The following is a 17,708-nucleotide window of genomic DNA, read 5'->3' on the forward strand; positions in this document are numbered from 1 at the left end:
GCAGTGTTTTATCATCCATCAGGTAAAAAGAAGAACGAGATGAGAGACTGAAGTTTCTTCTTATATCAGTATTTAACCTAATAAATACAAGGTGGCATTATTAAAGTGCTACGTTATACTAACGGTAGGCGCTACTAAATTCTTCTCAGCATGCAGCAGCCTCATAAGGCACTAAGGAAGCACACAGACAATTGCTCATTTGAGATTAATACTTGCTTCCTACAAATCTGGTGAAACTTCAATTGTTAAAAAAGGGGGGAGAGAGTGTGAGAGTGAAATGACATTTTTGTAAATGGATGCCCTGTCTTTCCATCCAAGGGCAGCCAAGGACATCAACTATGTAGAATCAAAATGGCATTCATATCAAGAGTCCAAGACGAAAACACATGCTTAATAACAAACAAACCAATGCCAGACAGCAGATAAAATACCATATAAAATTAAGTAGTTTAAAAAAAACCTCCTGCTATAACAGATGTATTTTGAAAAAGGTAGCAAAGGGGCATTAAGGAGAGCACAGCATGGTTAAATCACTGGGCAGTAATGATATAACCTTGGCACAGCTCAGTGTTTGAAACCTCCATTATTCTATGCACATTTTGCGACAGGGAATTTCATTAGTGTGAGCAGTTTCTGAGCTCTGGGCGCAGTACTACACCTAAGATTTCAGATTAAAACTACAGAGTGGAAGGAAAGGAGGAGTTTTTTCTGCCTCCCTACTTCCAGCTACTCTCTGAAGACTGGAGAAGAGACCCTCTTAAGAATTTTAGGGGGGGGGTGGGCAGGGGAAGGACTAGACCATGTGAAAAATGTACCTAATATTTCAGCTGTAGTTAATTCATTTTCAACTTTGTACTCTTGTTATTAGAAAAGTGTGCCTAGACACACACGTTGTTGCACCCATAACCTAGGTTTAAGGCGCCATTCAGCTTCTAGCTTTCATACCTCAGTTTCTAACACTGGCACAGCTACTCCAATCCGCAAGTACCAAGAAGGTTGGTTTATAAATCGTTGGGCAGGGAGAAGCGTTATTGCTGTGCAGCATGGAACATGAGCTAGTCAACGTGCATCCTGTGATTTCAACACAAAAGTAGAAAAAGCACAGAAAACATTGGGTGGAAAAATCGGCTTGCTGTTTATTTTTAAATGCCTAGCTCTTATGGTTGCAAAAGTATGTCTGACAACCCTAGTGGACAATGGCTGGTGAAATCTCAGAATCCCAACAGGAAGCTAAATAAAGTTTCCAATGGTCTGAGCGGCAGTGCTTAAATTACTCACACATACTCCACAGGAGTTTCTTGATAGTATGATCATTTAGATTGCATAATTCAGTCAAGTCAGACTTTAGTTTTTCTTGAAGCAGAAAAGTTTGTTTTGGGAGGAATACAGGAAGCTGCCTTATACTGAACCAGACCCACAGGAGCACCTGTGAGAGGGAGTGCAAATCTTCTCAAGATTAATAATAATTTTCTTATTTATATCCCGCCCATCAGGCTCAGTTTCCCCAGCCACTCTGGGTGGCTTCCAGCACATATGAAAACATAATAAAAGGTCAAACATTAAAAACTTCCAGATACAGAATGAAAATCTACTAGGCCTGTGCATCTTGTGATCCACCATGCCAAATCCAGCCCATCAGCTGCATGGTGGCTCAACAGAGACTCAATAAGTCCAGGATTTGCTGCCTGCCTGGAACAATGAAAACATAAGGGAGAGTGGCTGTCAAGCACCTTGAAGGTCACTGTAAGTGGCTGTGTTAGGCTTCACATTTGTGGAGGCCTGAAATATACTCTCAGCTATTTGCAACAAGAGTTCAGCCAACCAGATTACCAGACCCATAAACTTAGATCTTGTTTAACTACCGGTTATAAGCATAGCTGCCAAGTACCCCGTTTTCCCCAGGAAACCCCCATTTTTTCGTACCGTTTCCCGGCGGTCCCGTGTATCAGTTCATCTCCCGTTATTCTCCCTTATTCTGCTCCTGCCAGCAGCCTTTTTTTTTCTGCTTTGCCCATCTATGGGCACCGAAAATGGTTGGCGCCGGAAGTCACGTCTATGCATGTTTGGAAGTGCGTAGACGCAACTCCCGGTGTTGACGGCGGCCATTTTCGGTGCCCATAGATGGGCAAAGCGACCCCGGAAGTTGCGTCTACGCACTTCCGGGCATGCGTAGGTGCAACTTCCATTGCCGGTGCGGGGCATTTTTTTGTGCCCATAGATGGGCAAAGCGACACCGGAAGTTGTGTCTACGCACTTCCGGACATGCGTAGATGCGACTTCTGTTGCCTCCGCGGGCCATTTTTTGTGCCCATAGATGGGCAAAGCGACACCGGAAGTTGCGTCTACGTAACTTCCGGTGTCACACGGCTGCCGGTCCCAGATTCTGCAGGCCAGGACTTGGCAGGTATGGTTATAAGCCCTATTCAGACTTTCTTCACACGGAGGCAAGACACTGGAAGGGGCAGCAGGTATAATGCTGGCTCTGCTTCCTCCCATAGGGGAAAAAAATCTGAAAGCAGGAGCAGAAAACCAACCATAAAACTGTAAAAAAAGCATTAACAGCAGGCAAAGAAGTGGAAAAAATACCAGGTGCTTGAAGTGATATTTGTTTCTGGCCCAACATGTTTTGGAACAAATCCTTCATTGGGGACATATTTTCAGCAGCAATTCTCTCCAAACGCACATAGTTCGCTGCTGCTGCTTCTTTGTTGCCTGCCCTCTTTGCATATGTGACTGGCTTACATAAGTGGAGAACCCATGCAGTCTGCGGTCCCAATTGCATGAAATGCCTACATGTGTGGAGTTGTAGGCAAGCATGCACCCCTTTGCAGGTGTCTCTCTGTGCTCAGGATGTCAAATGGCCAATGGTATGGTCTCACTTCACCTTCCCACATGTTCCATCTTTTCCTGGGGAAGCCAACAATAGGGTTAGAGAGGTTATCTTCTCTGAACTAAATAGGGAGGGCCCACACAGAAGCTTCACTTTCTCACATATAACACGGGGCAAAAACAAAGTGTTGAAGCACTTGGAAGATTAACCAATTATTCACTGCTTAAGGATCTGTAGGGTACAGAACATCCCAGATACCAGACTTCCCTTATAAAATAAGTACAGTGGAACCTCGGTTTATGAACACCTCGGTTTACGAATTTTCGGTTTACGAATTTTCAGTTTATGAACGCCGCGGACCCATCTGGAATGGATTAATTCACTTTCCATTACTTTCAATGGGAAAGTTCGCTTCAGTTTATGAATGCTTCAGTTTATGAACAGACTTCCGGAACCAATTACACTCATACTTCGGGTTAAGTACGCTTCAGGTTGAGTACTCTGTGGACCCGTCTGGAACGGATTAATTCACTTTCCATTACTTTCAATGGGAAAGTTCGCTTCAGTTTATGAATGCTTCAGTTTATGAACAGACTTCCGGAACCAATTACACTCATACTTCGGGTTAAGTACGCTTCAGGTTGAGTACTCTGTGGACCCGTCTGGAACGGATTAATCCACTTTCCATTACTTTCAATGGGAAAGTTCGCTTCAGTTTATGAACACTTCAGTTTATGAACAGACTTCCGGAACCAATTGTGTTCATAAACCGAGGTACCACTGTACAAGAATCAAGAGTCCATATATGCAATACTTGTGTTGTGCATTAAACAATACACTGCCACACATCAGAAGCTTTTGATGATAAGTATATCCAATGAAAACACGTGAGCCTACATATTTCTGGGATATGCAAATAGGTTTTATGCTAATATTTCACTATGCAATACTAACTTTCCTCTCTTGACAGTGTTATGTCTTCAATGAAACTCACCAGGATTAACTATAACAAAGGCTTACAAGACAGTGTCAACCCTTGATTTCAAACTGGTTAGGAGAATCATGTCTTCACTGCACCCAAATGGTAATACCACACCATTGCTCTGACAAAGAACTGGGATGGAGTGGGGTGAATGAAGAAGTAAGCAAGTTTGTGACACTGGTTTCTTAATGGCTAGGATACTGGCAGTGTTGCAGTTGAAACGGATCAGATTTATATATTTCAGACTGAGAAAGTATTACCAAACAAACAAGATGCATGCTGTTATCACAGTTATCACAGTTTCACTAGAAGATGAGGAAGGCTTTTGAATCACCATGCAAGTGCCCCCAATTGCTATCAAAATAAGCTCTGTCCATTCAATCCAATGTCTACCAGAAGTTACAGGCCCCACTAGAGAACAATCTAATTAAACCAGTGCCATCATGAACAAAGAATACACAGTCAGCATGTCTCCGCTTCACTTTCCATGGTAAATCTTGTGAATTTGAACATGCGCTATTGAGGTGGTGGCTATTTTTATTCATAAACACGCACCCTCAGTGGAATCTGGTTTTCTGACAGAGAACTCAGTGAAGAACCTGCAATGGTTGCTTTGGTTCTTGGAGTACAGGATACTTCATTTTGCTCTAATTCATTCTATTACTGAATTAAACTTTGATGTATTGGTCTTGACAAGTGCTTCATGCTGATTGTATTGTGCATGATAGTATAATCACTCCCCATGCATTTCACACTAGCTGGCTGATTAATGCAATAGATTACCTGCAGCACTGATGGCAAGGGGGAATTATGGCCCTTCTGCAAGCTACATTCTGTACATGGTGGTGTAGGGTGGGTGTAACAAAGGAACACAGCACAGAGACTTCCTTAAAGCTTTGCTTCTATTCAAAGAAGGATTTACGGTACATCTCAAGGTTGGTTTCGATGTCAACAGAGAAAGGGGGCCAGTTAGAGTATTTTAGGCACAGCTCTGCCAATAACCCCACATCTCTATATAACATGGACTGAATACAAATTCCTGTCTCCATGCTCACATCCACCAAACGCAACATGCCACACTTATATTTCTAGTGCAGGGTATACTTATAGAACTGCTCTGATCACTTGGCAACTGATGTGGCAAACCTAGGGATGTGATGCTCCAGGTGAAGCTGTTTTCCAAATCAAGTCAATATTATTGCCATCTAAGTCCTGCCCAGAAGGTCACACTCCTAAAATTACTAGTGCTAGGTGAAGGCTACAGCAAACTCACGCACAGCAATCCAAATCCCCAGTTTGTGGTGCTAAGGAGACAGAGGTGCATCTCCACCTGGGCCCACTGGCAGGAGAGCTCTCATTTTGTGGAGTACCTGTCCAAACTGAAGGAAGGTGGAAGCTACTGCTGTTGGTATCACCGGTGACAACCAGCGAAACACCCCTCTGAAATGGAAATGTGGAGCAAGGAAGGACTCTGGCTGAGCTAAGGAACTTAAAGGGGTAGAAAAGAATTTCCAGTATGTTTCCACTCTAGGTCCTGACCAGACCTACCTAGCTTCAGCAAGGTTCCTTCGAAGACCTCTACACATTTTTAGGTAGCGTGCGAATTCTAAATGTGGTGCAGCCACATGTATCTAAATCCATGGTGCAGTCACAACACATGTACCCTAAATACTTTAATGAAAAGAGCCAAAATACATATTGCACACACAACCCCCCTGTAACAACTTCCTAAAGCATTTAAATTAGGTGTGGAAAGTCTTCAGGTGTTTATGGTGCAGAGTAAGTAGATGCTATGAAGTTTCAGTTTCTATTGCTTTGCATCAGTATAACCAGAGAAAAGTGCTGTGTGTTTATTTCCAAGCCTTGTACAGTAAACTGGTTAGGTTAAAAAGAGATCGAAAAAGATGGCGACGTGAACGGTAGCCTTGTTCTATGCTTGGTAAAGCTTTTGTTTTTACTTTCTGCTTTGAAGGGTTTTTAAGGGCTTTAAGATGCCTTAGGGCGTTTATTTTAGAAGTTTTATGGTTTTAAGGTTCAGATTATTCCTACTTCTCCCATAAATCTGCAAGAAAACGGTATAGATAAAGATTGTTAAAGGGAGTGGGGCTCATTAACAGCACAACCTGCCCTGCCCTGACCCTGTGGTTTTGGGAAATTTTCTCCTTATTTTCTTGCCAATATGAGAGGGTTAGGTTAAAAAAAGAAAATCATTCTGAATAATTTCTCCCACTTGCCAAGATTAAATGGGGACTATTTTGGAAGAGCAATTAAATGCCATTTAAGTACACAAATATATATGAGAGGTGCTCCGAAAGTTTGATTGTGCGGTACAGTTTGATGCTCTCAGTCCTTTGAACTCTTTTAACCTCATCTTTAAGTTTTCATAATATGCATTTAGTACCGCTAACACCACCACTTACGATGTGCTCTGGTTTGGAATACCAAGCTATACAGCATGCTTAAAATATGAACCTGCATATAACAAAATACCACCTGGTAAGGAATCAGCTTAAGTCTTGCTAGACAAGACACATGTGCTGGAGGCCTATTTCACATGCTATGTGTGCAAGTACGTACAACAATGTTCCCACCACTCATTTAGGTTTAATCAATTGCAACATGTTACCTTCCCAAGGCAGACATGGGTACTGACAAGTTGCTCCAAGGTTTTCAGTAATATTTGTGTCTTCCTCTGAAGCAGGTGTTGGCTTGCTTCAGACTTTACTGGAACACCCCCCCCCCCCCGTTTCCCCTCATGTGAATGTAATGTGGCCAGCCTTAGGCTTGTGCACTCATCCCCTCTCCTGCTCCCTCATGTGTGAGAGGAACAGACTGAAGGCCTTTGCTTTTGAATGGCAGTTCTTCATCAGAACACACCACAGTTTTGAATCTGAGCATAACCATGGGGAGTAAAACCAGGATCACAATATACCATAATTCCAAGTTTGGATGCAAACTGTGGTCACTAGTTTAGAAGTGAAAGCTTTTGGACTGCTTCTGTCAGGGGACCTTCCTACAGGGAACTCCACCCCACCCATCCTGCTGGCCAGCACTTCGCCCAGTGAAAGCAGCAGCAGTGGGTCAGGTGGGAGGAATGAGGAAGTTAGCGGGATGGAGGAGGCAAGGCTCAGTGCTGTGGGAGAGCCCTTGCGCCGCCTTGACCAAGAGGTGGAGGGGAACAGGCAGCCCCTTCCGGCGCCTGAATTAAGGCGCGCCACTAAACGTAAGGTCGGGAGGAGGCGTTTTGGGGTGCCCAAGCTCTTATGCTGGTCATGCAACAGGAAACGTCCACTCCCGGATTCTGCGAGTGACTAGGAGGTCATGTTTTCTGTTATTTATGCACTGTAAATACTTTGCACAATAAACCATTAAAGACAAGCACGGACTTGGGCGTCTGTAGCCGCAACAACACCATTACAGCTCCCATGTGAAATGAGAGGGGTGACTGCACGAGGCTTGACAAAATACATCTAACAATATTAACTTTTACCAATATAATAATAATAAAATAATAATAATAATAATAAACAATAATTTTATTATTTGTACCCCGCCGATCTGACTCGGCTGCCCTAGTCACTCTGGGCAGCTTCCAGCATATACAGAAACATTTTAGGAAAGTGTTTCTTTCTGCAGGAACTCCAAGAGAACTGAAGAACTGAGGCAGCAACTCCCACAGGATATCAGCAATGTCTCCTATATTTAACGGGGGAAATCAATGAGCAATTGCTGCAAGGAGAATGCCAATCTGATGGAACACTGATTTGAGAGCACTGCTGAGCAGTAAAAATAAAATAAACTACTTGTGAAACTTGGGGAAACTGTGGTTATTTTGTAGCGTAAAAGGCCAAAACTCAACCAAGTCGAATATTGGCAAACGAAAGCTAAGAATCTTTCACATACCAGTTTATAATCCATTTCTGCCTCAGATAAGCATAGGCATGCTCTGAACATCTCTCAGTCATTCATTACAACAGCCATTTGATTCTGGATCCATACTTTTATTTTTTTACAGCTTTTCTTGTTGATACACATGTCCAAGAGGAGGGGGAGAATAATAAAATGTTTGTTTTGAAATACAATACTTGTGTGATGTTTCCTCACTCTTAAAATAAGAGGAAGGCTAGGAGAGATAATGAAAATCAGAGATCACACACACACATACCGTAAATATCTGATCCTGTAATCTAAGTGTTGACAAGTTGTCGGGCTCCATCACTCCACCAAGCATAGATATTCCTCTTACAGATTCTTCTGCTTGACTGCTCTCATCAGATAAAGCATCAGAGATTTAATTTAACAGTTTCAGCTTTATTAAGCTGTCACAAGAGCAGCCCCACTTTGATAACAGTAGCTCCGCCAATTATGGCTTGGTTTAGGGTTGACAAGTATAATGATTTATTCGTGGCACATGAGAAGCAATAAAAGATTGTTTTGCGTTACAACATTTTTTAAAAAAAATCTGGACACCTTTTTTCATTTAATTTGTCACTTAGCTTTTGCTAAGAGGACATTTAAATTGCCATTAAATGGCAAATGGGGCTTTTAGTTTAAAAATGTAAAAAAACCAACCCAATATTTAAATGATCGGTAATAGTGCAGCGTTCAAGTGGGGAGCGCTTTTGTCTCTCAGCAGATCTCAATGGCAACTTGTGACATTTGTATTCAGGCCCTGTATTTTCCATGTGGCTAAAGGGCTTCCAATTTCATATCACAGCCAGGAGCCTGCAGAAAACACCAATTAACTTGCAGATCCCATTTGCTGACAAAACTCAGCCTCTTCTCTGTGCCTAGCATCTGACAGTCCTCAGCATTTAATTCCAAAGCACAGCCTTGCAGCAATGTGATCCGTACGCAGGGGTGCAAAGTCAAATCTCTCCCAACCCCCAAGTAAACAAAATGTTTTTCATTTGGTCAGCCCAAAAACTGCTCGGTCCTAATTTTCTGACAAATGACTATTAGAGTTGTTGCAAATTTCAAGCTCCAGAGATGCACTGAAAGAGGATAAGGTCCCATACTCCCCCCACCCTCCCCGGGAAGGGGATAGATTGACCAGCTAACAGTCTGGAACAGGCACTAGAAAATAAGAACCATGCACACCACCCCTAATTCCCCCACTTTTGGGGAAAGAGTGATTCAGAATAGACCAAGTATAAAAAGAGTTATCACTTCTTGATATTTTGGCTTCTTGCCAACTGACAGGTTGGCAAATATGAGCTTCCGTCTGCTTGCTCCAGTATAAGGATAGTTATATAAACTGCTTTCCAAAACCATGTTCAGTCACAGGGTGGTCTTAAAAATATTTAGTTGGCACAGTGACTACATACACCAGGCAAAATCCTGCAAACAGTTAGTAAACCTACTGTTAAAACTCTGAATCAATCCTAGTTGAATCTTAGGTGTGAACTTACTGTATTTGTAATTACAGATGCGGTCAAATGTTTGCTTTGTAAGGGAAAGCTGACCCATAACACAGTCTATTATTGTGTAAATGTGTGGTGTCAATTCTAGAAAATGTGGATTTCAAAATAATCACCACCACTTCCCCTTGGTTAGTTTTCACTTGCTTGATGCATCTTTCAAATGTAAATGAACATCTCTTGCAAAACAAGGAGACTTTCCCTTATCTTAATGGGCCATCCTGTCAGCTAGACCTTTGGGGCCTAAGAAAGGATCCTAACTGGGGAAGTCCTTTGTAGTCACTATTAGCATACTAAGTGAAGTGTAGTATTCAAAGGAAGTACTGTCTGCTTCCCACCTGAATTTGGGATTCTAGCTAGTGTTGGCTGGATCTCAATTAGCATCTTAGGTTAGCTCAGCCTTCCAGAAAAGTTCTAGAAAGGAAACCCCTCTTTCTAAAAAGCATCCTCATTAAAAGGTGGCTTTCTCCGGATTTTTTTTTGGGGGGGGGAATTAGCCGAATCTGTGGGATTGAGAGGAATTTATTTCCATCTGTCAGTTGAAGATGCACTTCTCAAATATGTAGTTAAGACACTAGGTCTGGCCTGTGAAATGAGCCTGGATATAGATGTAAACTTTCCTTTTTGCTGTCTGGAAGACAACAAAGAGCATTGACAGTTTTAGCAATCTGTACTCATCACAACGAAAACCTTTGTTTTAAAAAGCTGGAGGGTGATATATGTAGTGGGTTCAGGGAGAAGGGTGGGAAGGCTTTAGAAGTGCCCAGAGTAATCAGATCTTTTCCAAGGAGAAGCCCTCCTCAGGAACTCTTCTGAGGGCAGCTGTCACTTTGAAGCCAGATAGTCTAACATCTAGGAACTGGTGGCAGCTAAATTGAACTGAGGTACAGCCTGGAAGAGTAACTTTTAATGGAATGCACATGTCCTTGTGCAAGAGCGGATAAGTAAACCTTCTCAGATGAGCCTTTCCATTGCAATGGCTCACAAACAGGATAACTAAAATATAATTGATGCTCTCTCTCTCTCTCTCTCTCTCTCTATCTATCTATCTATCTATCTATCTATCTATCTATATAATCAGCAAAACAAACAAACAAACTTCTGCAAACTTCCCACTGAATTTAAGGAAAGTTTGTGCTTTTGAGGCCAAAAGCTTTTCCAAATCTGATTGTAGCTTAATGGCGAACTTTGGACACAATGGAGATGTAAGAAATTGGGATTATCATAAAAGATGCAAGAGGAAATTATTAACCAGGGGAAGGGGAGAAGTCCAAGAGATTCCTTGGAATCTTGTTTTTTATGTTGTATGTTTGACATATGACTAAATTCTTAATCTGAAAAACCAAATAATAATATTTTTTTTTTAAAAAAAGCTTTTCCAAATCTGACTTGCTTCCAAACTGGGCCAACAAAGAATTAGTTAACATTGGATGGATACTTCATTTGCCACTTGCTCTTCTCCTTATCTCTGGGTTGCTATTAGCAACGTTTAGTGGGATTTCCAGCTGGGGGTTCACTTCAGCCCTTGAGGTATGTGGGATCAGTGCACTCCGCCACCTTAGTAACTGAAACAGGCTTCCCCCTCCTGCATGCACTTACTGCATGGGTTTGAATTGACAGTTTCAAATTCAGGGGTGGCAGGCAATTTTATGGGAGGACTAGCCCTATACTAAATTATTAACACTGTGGTTGCTTAGGCTTTGATTAAGTATGCGTTACTCAGCTGAGTGTCAAGGACTGCTGTGGGAAAACTGGAGCTGGCCAGTGGGCTGGATCCTGACATCCCCCAAGCCCCAGTGGCCACCCTGATAGAAGTCATGGACTGGTTGGATGCAGAGGAATGGTGGGAGGAACCAGCTGGGGAACCCCCAAGGGAAGAAGCTTTGGGAAAAGAAGAAATGCACTGACCACCTGGTCAACCTTTATCACTAGGGCAGACACTTCAACTGACCCTGGCACAACCTTTGTTTTCAGATGAGAATGTAAACCACACAATAATGGAACAACTATATTGAGGGGTGTGTATCTGGACAACTATTTTGAGGATTGCATTTACAGATATGAGAGATGATTTTGGGCATGATTATATTAAATTAATATACAGATTGTCCAACTGAGCTTTGCCGTACTCATATCCAGGCCTTTACCAGCCACAGGCAATTCTCCCACACAGAAGGAAGGAGAAATATAGCTGGCTATCGTCTGCTACTGGACAGAGCTCCACACCCCAAGTGACCTCATGTAGTTATTAACTAACACTAGAGGTAAGATGGAAGTCCACAACACAACTGGAGCAGTGCTCCCAGCACAAACTGAAACAGTCCTACTTGGCAGAAGTGGAGCCACTGCAGAATGGTATACTCTACTCCTAACCTACACAAGCAGTCCAGAAGGGCAGCGTGGTTGACGGCACTGGAAACCACCAAGAGAATCCAACAGGATTCCCTACTATTCTACAAGTGTGGTCTGTTCAGGGCGATCAGAGTCATTTCTATCCGGAAACTAGGTTTGAAATGGATTTAGATTTATCAGTTTCATCCAAATATGCCTGCTTATAGCCATATTCACCAAAAATAAGTTTGCGAGAAGACATTTCTTTGATAGATTGCGCTGCCGCCTCCTTCAAAGCAGTAGTGAAGGGCTCATATTAACCAACACAGAATCCAATACCCTCTTCCTGCCAAACTTACATTAGGCAGGATGGGCATGGGTCAAATGAGCAAGCCGTAATGTCAACAGCTCCAAACACTTGATCCACATCATGAGGCGTCAACAACTGAAATTCATCCAATAAATCTGGACATTTCTGCTCCAACTCCTGCTACTAAAGTGGAATGCAAGAACGAATGATTTGAGTTATTTGATCTACAAAGCACTCTGCAAAACTGTTCCCAGCCCACCACTGAAGGTTCTAAAGCCCCATAAAAACGCACATTATACTGGAGCAATGCCTTCACCACTCTGTATCCGTGCAATCTCCAGCAGACATTTTTGGAACGTGCTCTCAGTGAGGGCAGAGAAATATCACTGTCATAGCCCAAGCCTTCAAACTGGCTCCAATCCATGTTCAGTCGAGACTGGCCATTTATCCAGTACTTACTGATTTTATTTCATAAGATTTACACACTGCTTGATTGTAAAACCAAACAAACAAACCCTCAAAGCAGTTTGCACATTTGTACTCTAAGAGATGACTCTTTGCCCTCATTTCCCTGTACATGTGTGGGCTCCGGAAAGAAGAGCCACTATGTAAACTCCCTGAGTCCACTATTCAAAGAGCTTCAAAAGAACAGTTTGCAGAGTTTGCTGAATTATCTCCTGGGGCTAGCATAAAACCATCCAGATCAATTTGCCTTTGAAAGTCCACTAACACTGAGGAGGTTACAGGGATATATGCTCTAACCTTAGCAAGGTAAGTAATCTGTTCTAAACAAAGGCATTAGAGGCTTCCTCACACATGGATTCTCCTTATCTTGTCTATTACAGAACACAACATCCACACAGGGGACACAGTCATGGTTGGCTATGAAATCCTGGGCAAGGCTTGCAAAGGAGACCCCACAGTGATGCTTGAAGCCCCCAAAGAGTCCCAGTCTGTGAGTCCTCAATACCACATTTTCAGCTTCAAGTGTGAACATGCAAAATGGATTGCAGAAAGGAGATTGGACCCTTACAGACCACAGCAACAGCAACCCTCTCCCTCCACTACCGGTAACTACCCCACAACTGAGAATATCCAGCTGTCAGCTACCAGGTCTAAACAACTCTCCCTTCTCAGGCAGCCAGATCCCTGTAACATGCACAGGGTCATTATTAAATATAGTTCGCCCAGCATTCGTCCAGAAGAATGCTGATGGAATGCGTCGCAAGGATTCCCTTACTGATTGCTTGTCTACGCGGAAGATAAACTGAAATAGCTGCAGCTTGCAATTTGCACCTCTGGACCTTTCAGTGTTATATTTATTTCATACCGAGCAATGTAAAAAATATGGCACCCCTCCTCCAAAATACATGACGCACCAAAATAACACTAGGTGTGAATTACAACCGTGGCAGTTATTTTAGTTCCAGTTTCCATTAAGGTAGATTAAGATACTCACAGCATATTGGCCCTTCTTTTTTTAAATAAATAAATAAATACAGGCAGATTCCCAGCTTTGCATTCTTTTGATTTTCAAGCAGACGATCATACTTGTCCTGGGACAAACTTCAATATGAAGTTCAGCTGCTATTACCAGCTGAAGCCATCAAGTACTACTATACTCTTCATTCCAAAGATCGTTTGTGCAAACTCAGCAGCTCTTAAATACACAAGGCCAGAGAGAGTTTGATTAAGGTGCTGAGCAAGTGGTCTAATTTGGAAAATGAACCACCGCCACCCAGATCACTTAACGGCGTTTTCATCCCCCCTGCCTTCCTACTACCCCTCAAACCTAAGCATGGCACAAAAATGAGCCACATTATATTAAACAGCCCATGTAAACATACCCGCTTGACTAAACTGTGAACTCAGGGACCCGGGTGTAGACTATACCATCTGTCAAGCTTAAACAGAGGGCCACACAATTTCCCGCACCAAACGAAAACTGATCACTGAAGCAGTATGTCCTTTCATAGACATTTCAGAATTGAGAGATAGGCAGACCTAAGCACAAAGGTAAACATTTACTATTAATAGCCCGCCAACCTAGCTTTTGTTAATACAATGGATTACTTATTACCTAGGAAGTGTTTATATTCCAGCTCTTACTATTAAACATGTCATGTAGTAGCTATTTTTGGCTGAATGTCCTTGGGTTTAGCAAAAATGCACCACTTTTGCCCATGAAAACAGTGCCCAGGCTGCCATATTTCCCAAAGGTTGGCAATTATTCCAGGCTCCTTTAACAAGAGCCACCAGCTCTTAACATGCAGTGTTTCCTTCACTTCAAAATCTGCTAGAGAGTTGCTTTTACCTAGTTCATCCCAGAGCTGCCTATACTTGTCTGTCATTGCAGTTCCCTGTTGCCTCCAGAGTGACAGGCGAGGGTCAGCCATGAACTGTTCCGTTATCAGTGTCAACATCCGAGCACCGTTCGAATCTCTCATCTTTAACATCTCTCGAACCTAGGATAGAAAATATCAAAGCGACAGAAACAAAATCATAGGTTAGGTGCCCAAAACAAAACATGCTACCCTCTGAAAATGAAAAAAGGAAGAAAAAAGAAATTGGGAAGCAAATCACAAACAGTAAAATGGAGAACTAATGGTGATAAAGGTCACTGGAAGTATGAGTTTAGTTTTGGAACAGCAGATACTGTTGGTTTGTACTAACTCAGAGGGAAAGTTGTAATCCACCTTAGAATTATGCAATGCACTGGAAAGAAGCCAAATATAAAAGGCAACTTCGAGTGTTGAAAATATCAAGGAGCCACTTTCTTATATCTCACACTGAAATATGGGGAACTGTGTTCTCTTATGGGGTTTTCAATGTGATCATCCTCTAGATCAGGCATCCCCAAACTTTGACCCTCCAGATGTTTTGGACTACAATTCCCATCATCCCTGACCACTGGTCCTCTTAGCTAGGGATCATGGGAGTTGTAGGCCAAAACATCTGGAGGGCCGCAGATTGGGGATGCCTGCTCTAGATTCAAAGTTTTGACTCTCAAATTATACAAAAAGAAGGCCAATGACAGGCAAATGAATTTGTTTTTAACATGATAGCAGCATACCTAACATTACCGGAAATGAACAAAATATGCCAAATGTGGGAGGAATACAATATTATGAGCCGCCACCATCACATCAAATACGGAATTAATTCACATGGGAGTAGATAGATGGTAATAATAAGCTGCACTGATGAATGTGTAGAATACCAAAAAACTCACATTAAAGTATGAACATTAATGCTGATATTCACATACCAATTAATTTTTCTTTGTGCAATTATGCTACCCAGATAGTAATGTATGAGCAAATGTACATAGAATAATAGAATTGCAGAGTTGGAAGGGATCCCAAGAGTCATCTAATCCAACCCGCTACAATGAAGGAATCTCAATTGAAGCATCAATAACAGATGGCCAGCCAACCTCATGTGACAGCCCTTTAGATAGTTGAAGATGACTATCATCTCTCCTCTCAGTCTCCTCTTTTCCAGGCTAAACATATCCAATTCCCTCAACCATTCCTGGTTTGGACCGCAATACATATTTTAATATGAAAAATTACAGGAAATTAATCCTCATAATATTCAAAGGAAATCTGTGCTTTTTCATACCATTTCAAAGGTACCATGCATTGGAAGAATCATTCTTTGAGACACATAATTGGCACATCTTGTCCTCTTACAGCTTAAGTGCATCAGTGTCCCAAATTTCCTTATGACATACTGGGAAAAGAACACACTTGTGTGTTTTGTTTTGTTTTGTTTTGTTTTGTTTTGTTTTTAAAGCCCAAAATTATACTCCCTACCCTCTCCTCCCACATTTGTCCTTTGGGTTCTGTATATTTTAACATCCATTTCAAATACTGTACTGGGTTGAAGGAGAAATAGATGTCTTTGCAAGTTTCTGTCAGTCTGTTCAGTCAGTATGACTGGTGCCGTTTCAGCTGCAAGGCACACACTGATCTGGGACAGGTCTGCTGCCTCCACTCTGCCTTGTCTTGACATTACATTATTCTAACACCAGCAACCTGCAACTTTAACTGCCTCTGCCCCAGTTCCATGCAAAGAATTGACTTTAATTTCAGGTTCCTACTTGGCTCTTGACTCCTGACTTCAACATCCCAGTCTGGACTGAGTCAACTATGCCAGCCTTTCAAGCAGATGACAAGTGTTCCAATTTTCTACCATTAGTTTCTTCTTGTGCCACATTTCTAAACCTTAGTGCAGAAAAAAATATGATGTTCCTGTATAAACCTGTCAATAAAAGCATGGAACAGCATGCAAATGTCTGTTAAGATGGCCACTAAAGACTCATCCCTGCAGCTGTCATACTTAAGCAAGAGAGCTGTTGGCAACACAGTGACCTGGGGGGGGGGGGGGGAACTCCCATCTTACTTAGCCCAGCTCAAAACCTTCCCATTACCTGGAGAGTCAGAGCTAGCATGGGCTGGCCTGGACTATCGTTTTCAACACCAACTACCTCAAACACCCAGAACAAAAAAACAAAACAAAAAACAGTCTCGTAAATTATTCTGCTTTCATACTAAAAGTTCTCACTTGAATGTACTAATTCTTCAGGGCAAGCTCAAAACATGTGGAAAGTCATGAGTCAGGCTTCAAAGTTGCAAGCTTCTAAAAAATATATTTGTGGGGTACACTGCAGGTCTTTCTTTGAGTCCTTAAAAACACATCACAGCCACATTTTCCTAGCAACAAAGAGAGTTGGGTTTATTTTTGAAAGCCCTTGCATTCCCCAATAAGCAGTTGGGGGATTTACATATACTGACACCAAAACCACTGGCAGCCGGAAAAACAACTGATTTTAAGTCACATTGACTTGCACTCCTCCACAGGAGACCACTTAGTAGTAATACCAAACAGTGTTCCAATAAGCAAACAGGGACATCTTTAAGGAAGAAGCAAGCCAATTCAGGGCCTACTTGAAAACAGGCGGTGTGTGGATGGAGCATTCATGACAGCCACAAATATTCCTTCCTACCTACCTTTGCAAAAAGCAAATTGAGCTGCTTCCCTGATCCATGATATCCACCCTGGGAGAGGAAGAGTTTAACCTGTTCCTGGACTTGCTCTTCATCCAGATGCCAGCAGTTTTCATCATCTATGCTAGCACCAGCTGTTGGATCAGGAGCACCTACAACCACAATAGAAAAATTATATAAGATAGATACACACAGAGAGAAGGGGGGGAGTGGTATTATTGGTGCATGGGGATCAAGCTGTTCCCACTCAAAATATGGTGAAGTTATGAATGGTTCCTTATTATAATCTCTGTTGTGGTTGCAGTCATGTGTGCTGAATTCTAGCTACTGGCTCTATACAATCAGGCCACTGTAGGCAGGCATAGTGACTTTTAACACACCAAGTGACTGGGGAGGTGTGTTTAAAAGAAAACGAAAATCAGCCTGCCTGACTGCCTGCAACCTCAGAACACAGAGCCAATGTTTTAAAAAGGTGAACACGTGCAACAGCCTGATATAGAACAACTGCACAGGGTCACTGCTTGAGTACATGCTTTGCAGGTTCAACCTCCAGAATCTCAGCTTAAAAGTCTTTCAAGTCTAAGAAAGATCTATGCTCGAGATCTTAGAGAGCCAGTGGTATGACTCTGTATAAGATCACCACCTTATGTTTAGTTACAGGTAGGTAGCTGTGTTGGTCTGACGTGGTCGAAACAAAATAAAAAAATCCTTCCAGTAGCACCTTAGAGACCAACTAAGTTTGTCGTTGGTGTGAGCTTTCGTGTGCATGCACACTTCTTCAGATACACTGAAACAGAAGTCACCAGACCTTTATATACAGTGA

The 17,708-nt window shown here is 42.2% G+C and overlaps 1 protein-coding gene across 1 annotated transcript in view; it reads right to left on the reverse strand.

Moving 5' to 3' along the window:
• The window catches only part of ZSWIM6 (zinc finger SWIM-type containing 6), a 97,837-nt gene that overhangs the window by 26,905 nt on the left and 53,224 nt on the right, over positions 1 to 17,708 (reverse strand). The window contains exons 3-4 of the mRNA XM_035100374.3: positions 16,889 to 17,037; positions 14,188 to 14,338 (exon numbers count right to left, since the gene is read on the reverse strand). Coding sequence (XP_034956265.3) covers positions 14,188 to 14,338; positions 16,889 to 17,037 — 300 coding nt within the window. The remainder of the gene's footprint in view (positions 1 to 14,187; positions 14,339 to 16,888; positions 17,038 to 17,708) is intronic.

Source organism: Zootoca vivipara, chromosome 10, assembly GCF_965207765.1.
Source record: "Zootoca vivipara chromosome 10, rZooViv2.hap1.1, whole genome shotgun sequence".
NCBI classification, from domain to species: Eukaryota; Metazoa; Chordata; class Lepidosauria; order Squamata; family Lacertidae; genus Zootoca; species Zootoca vivipara.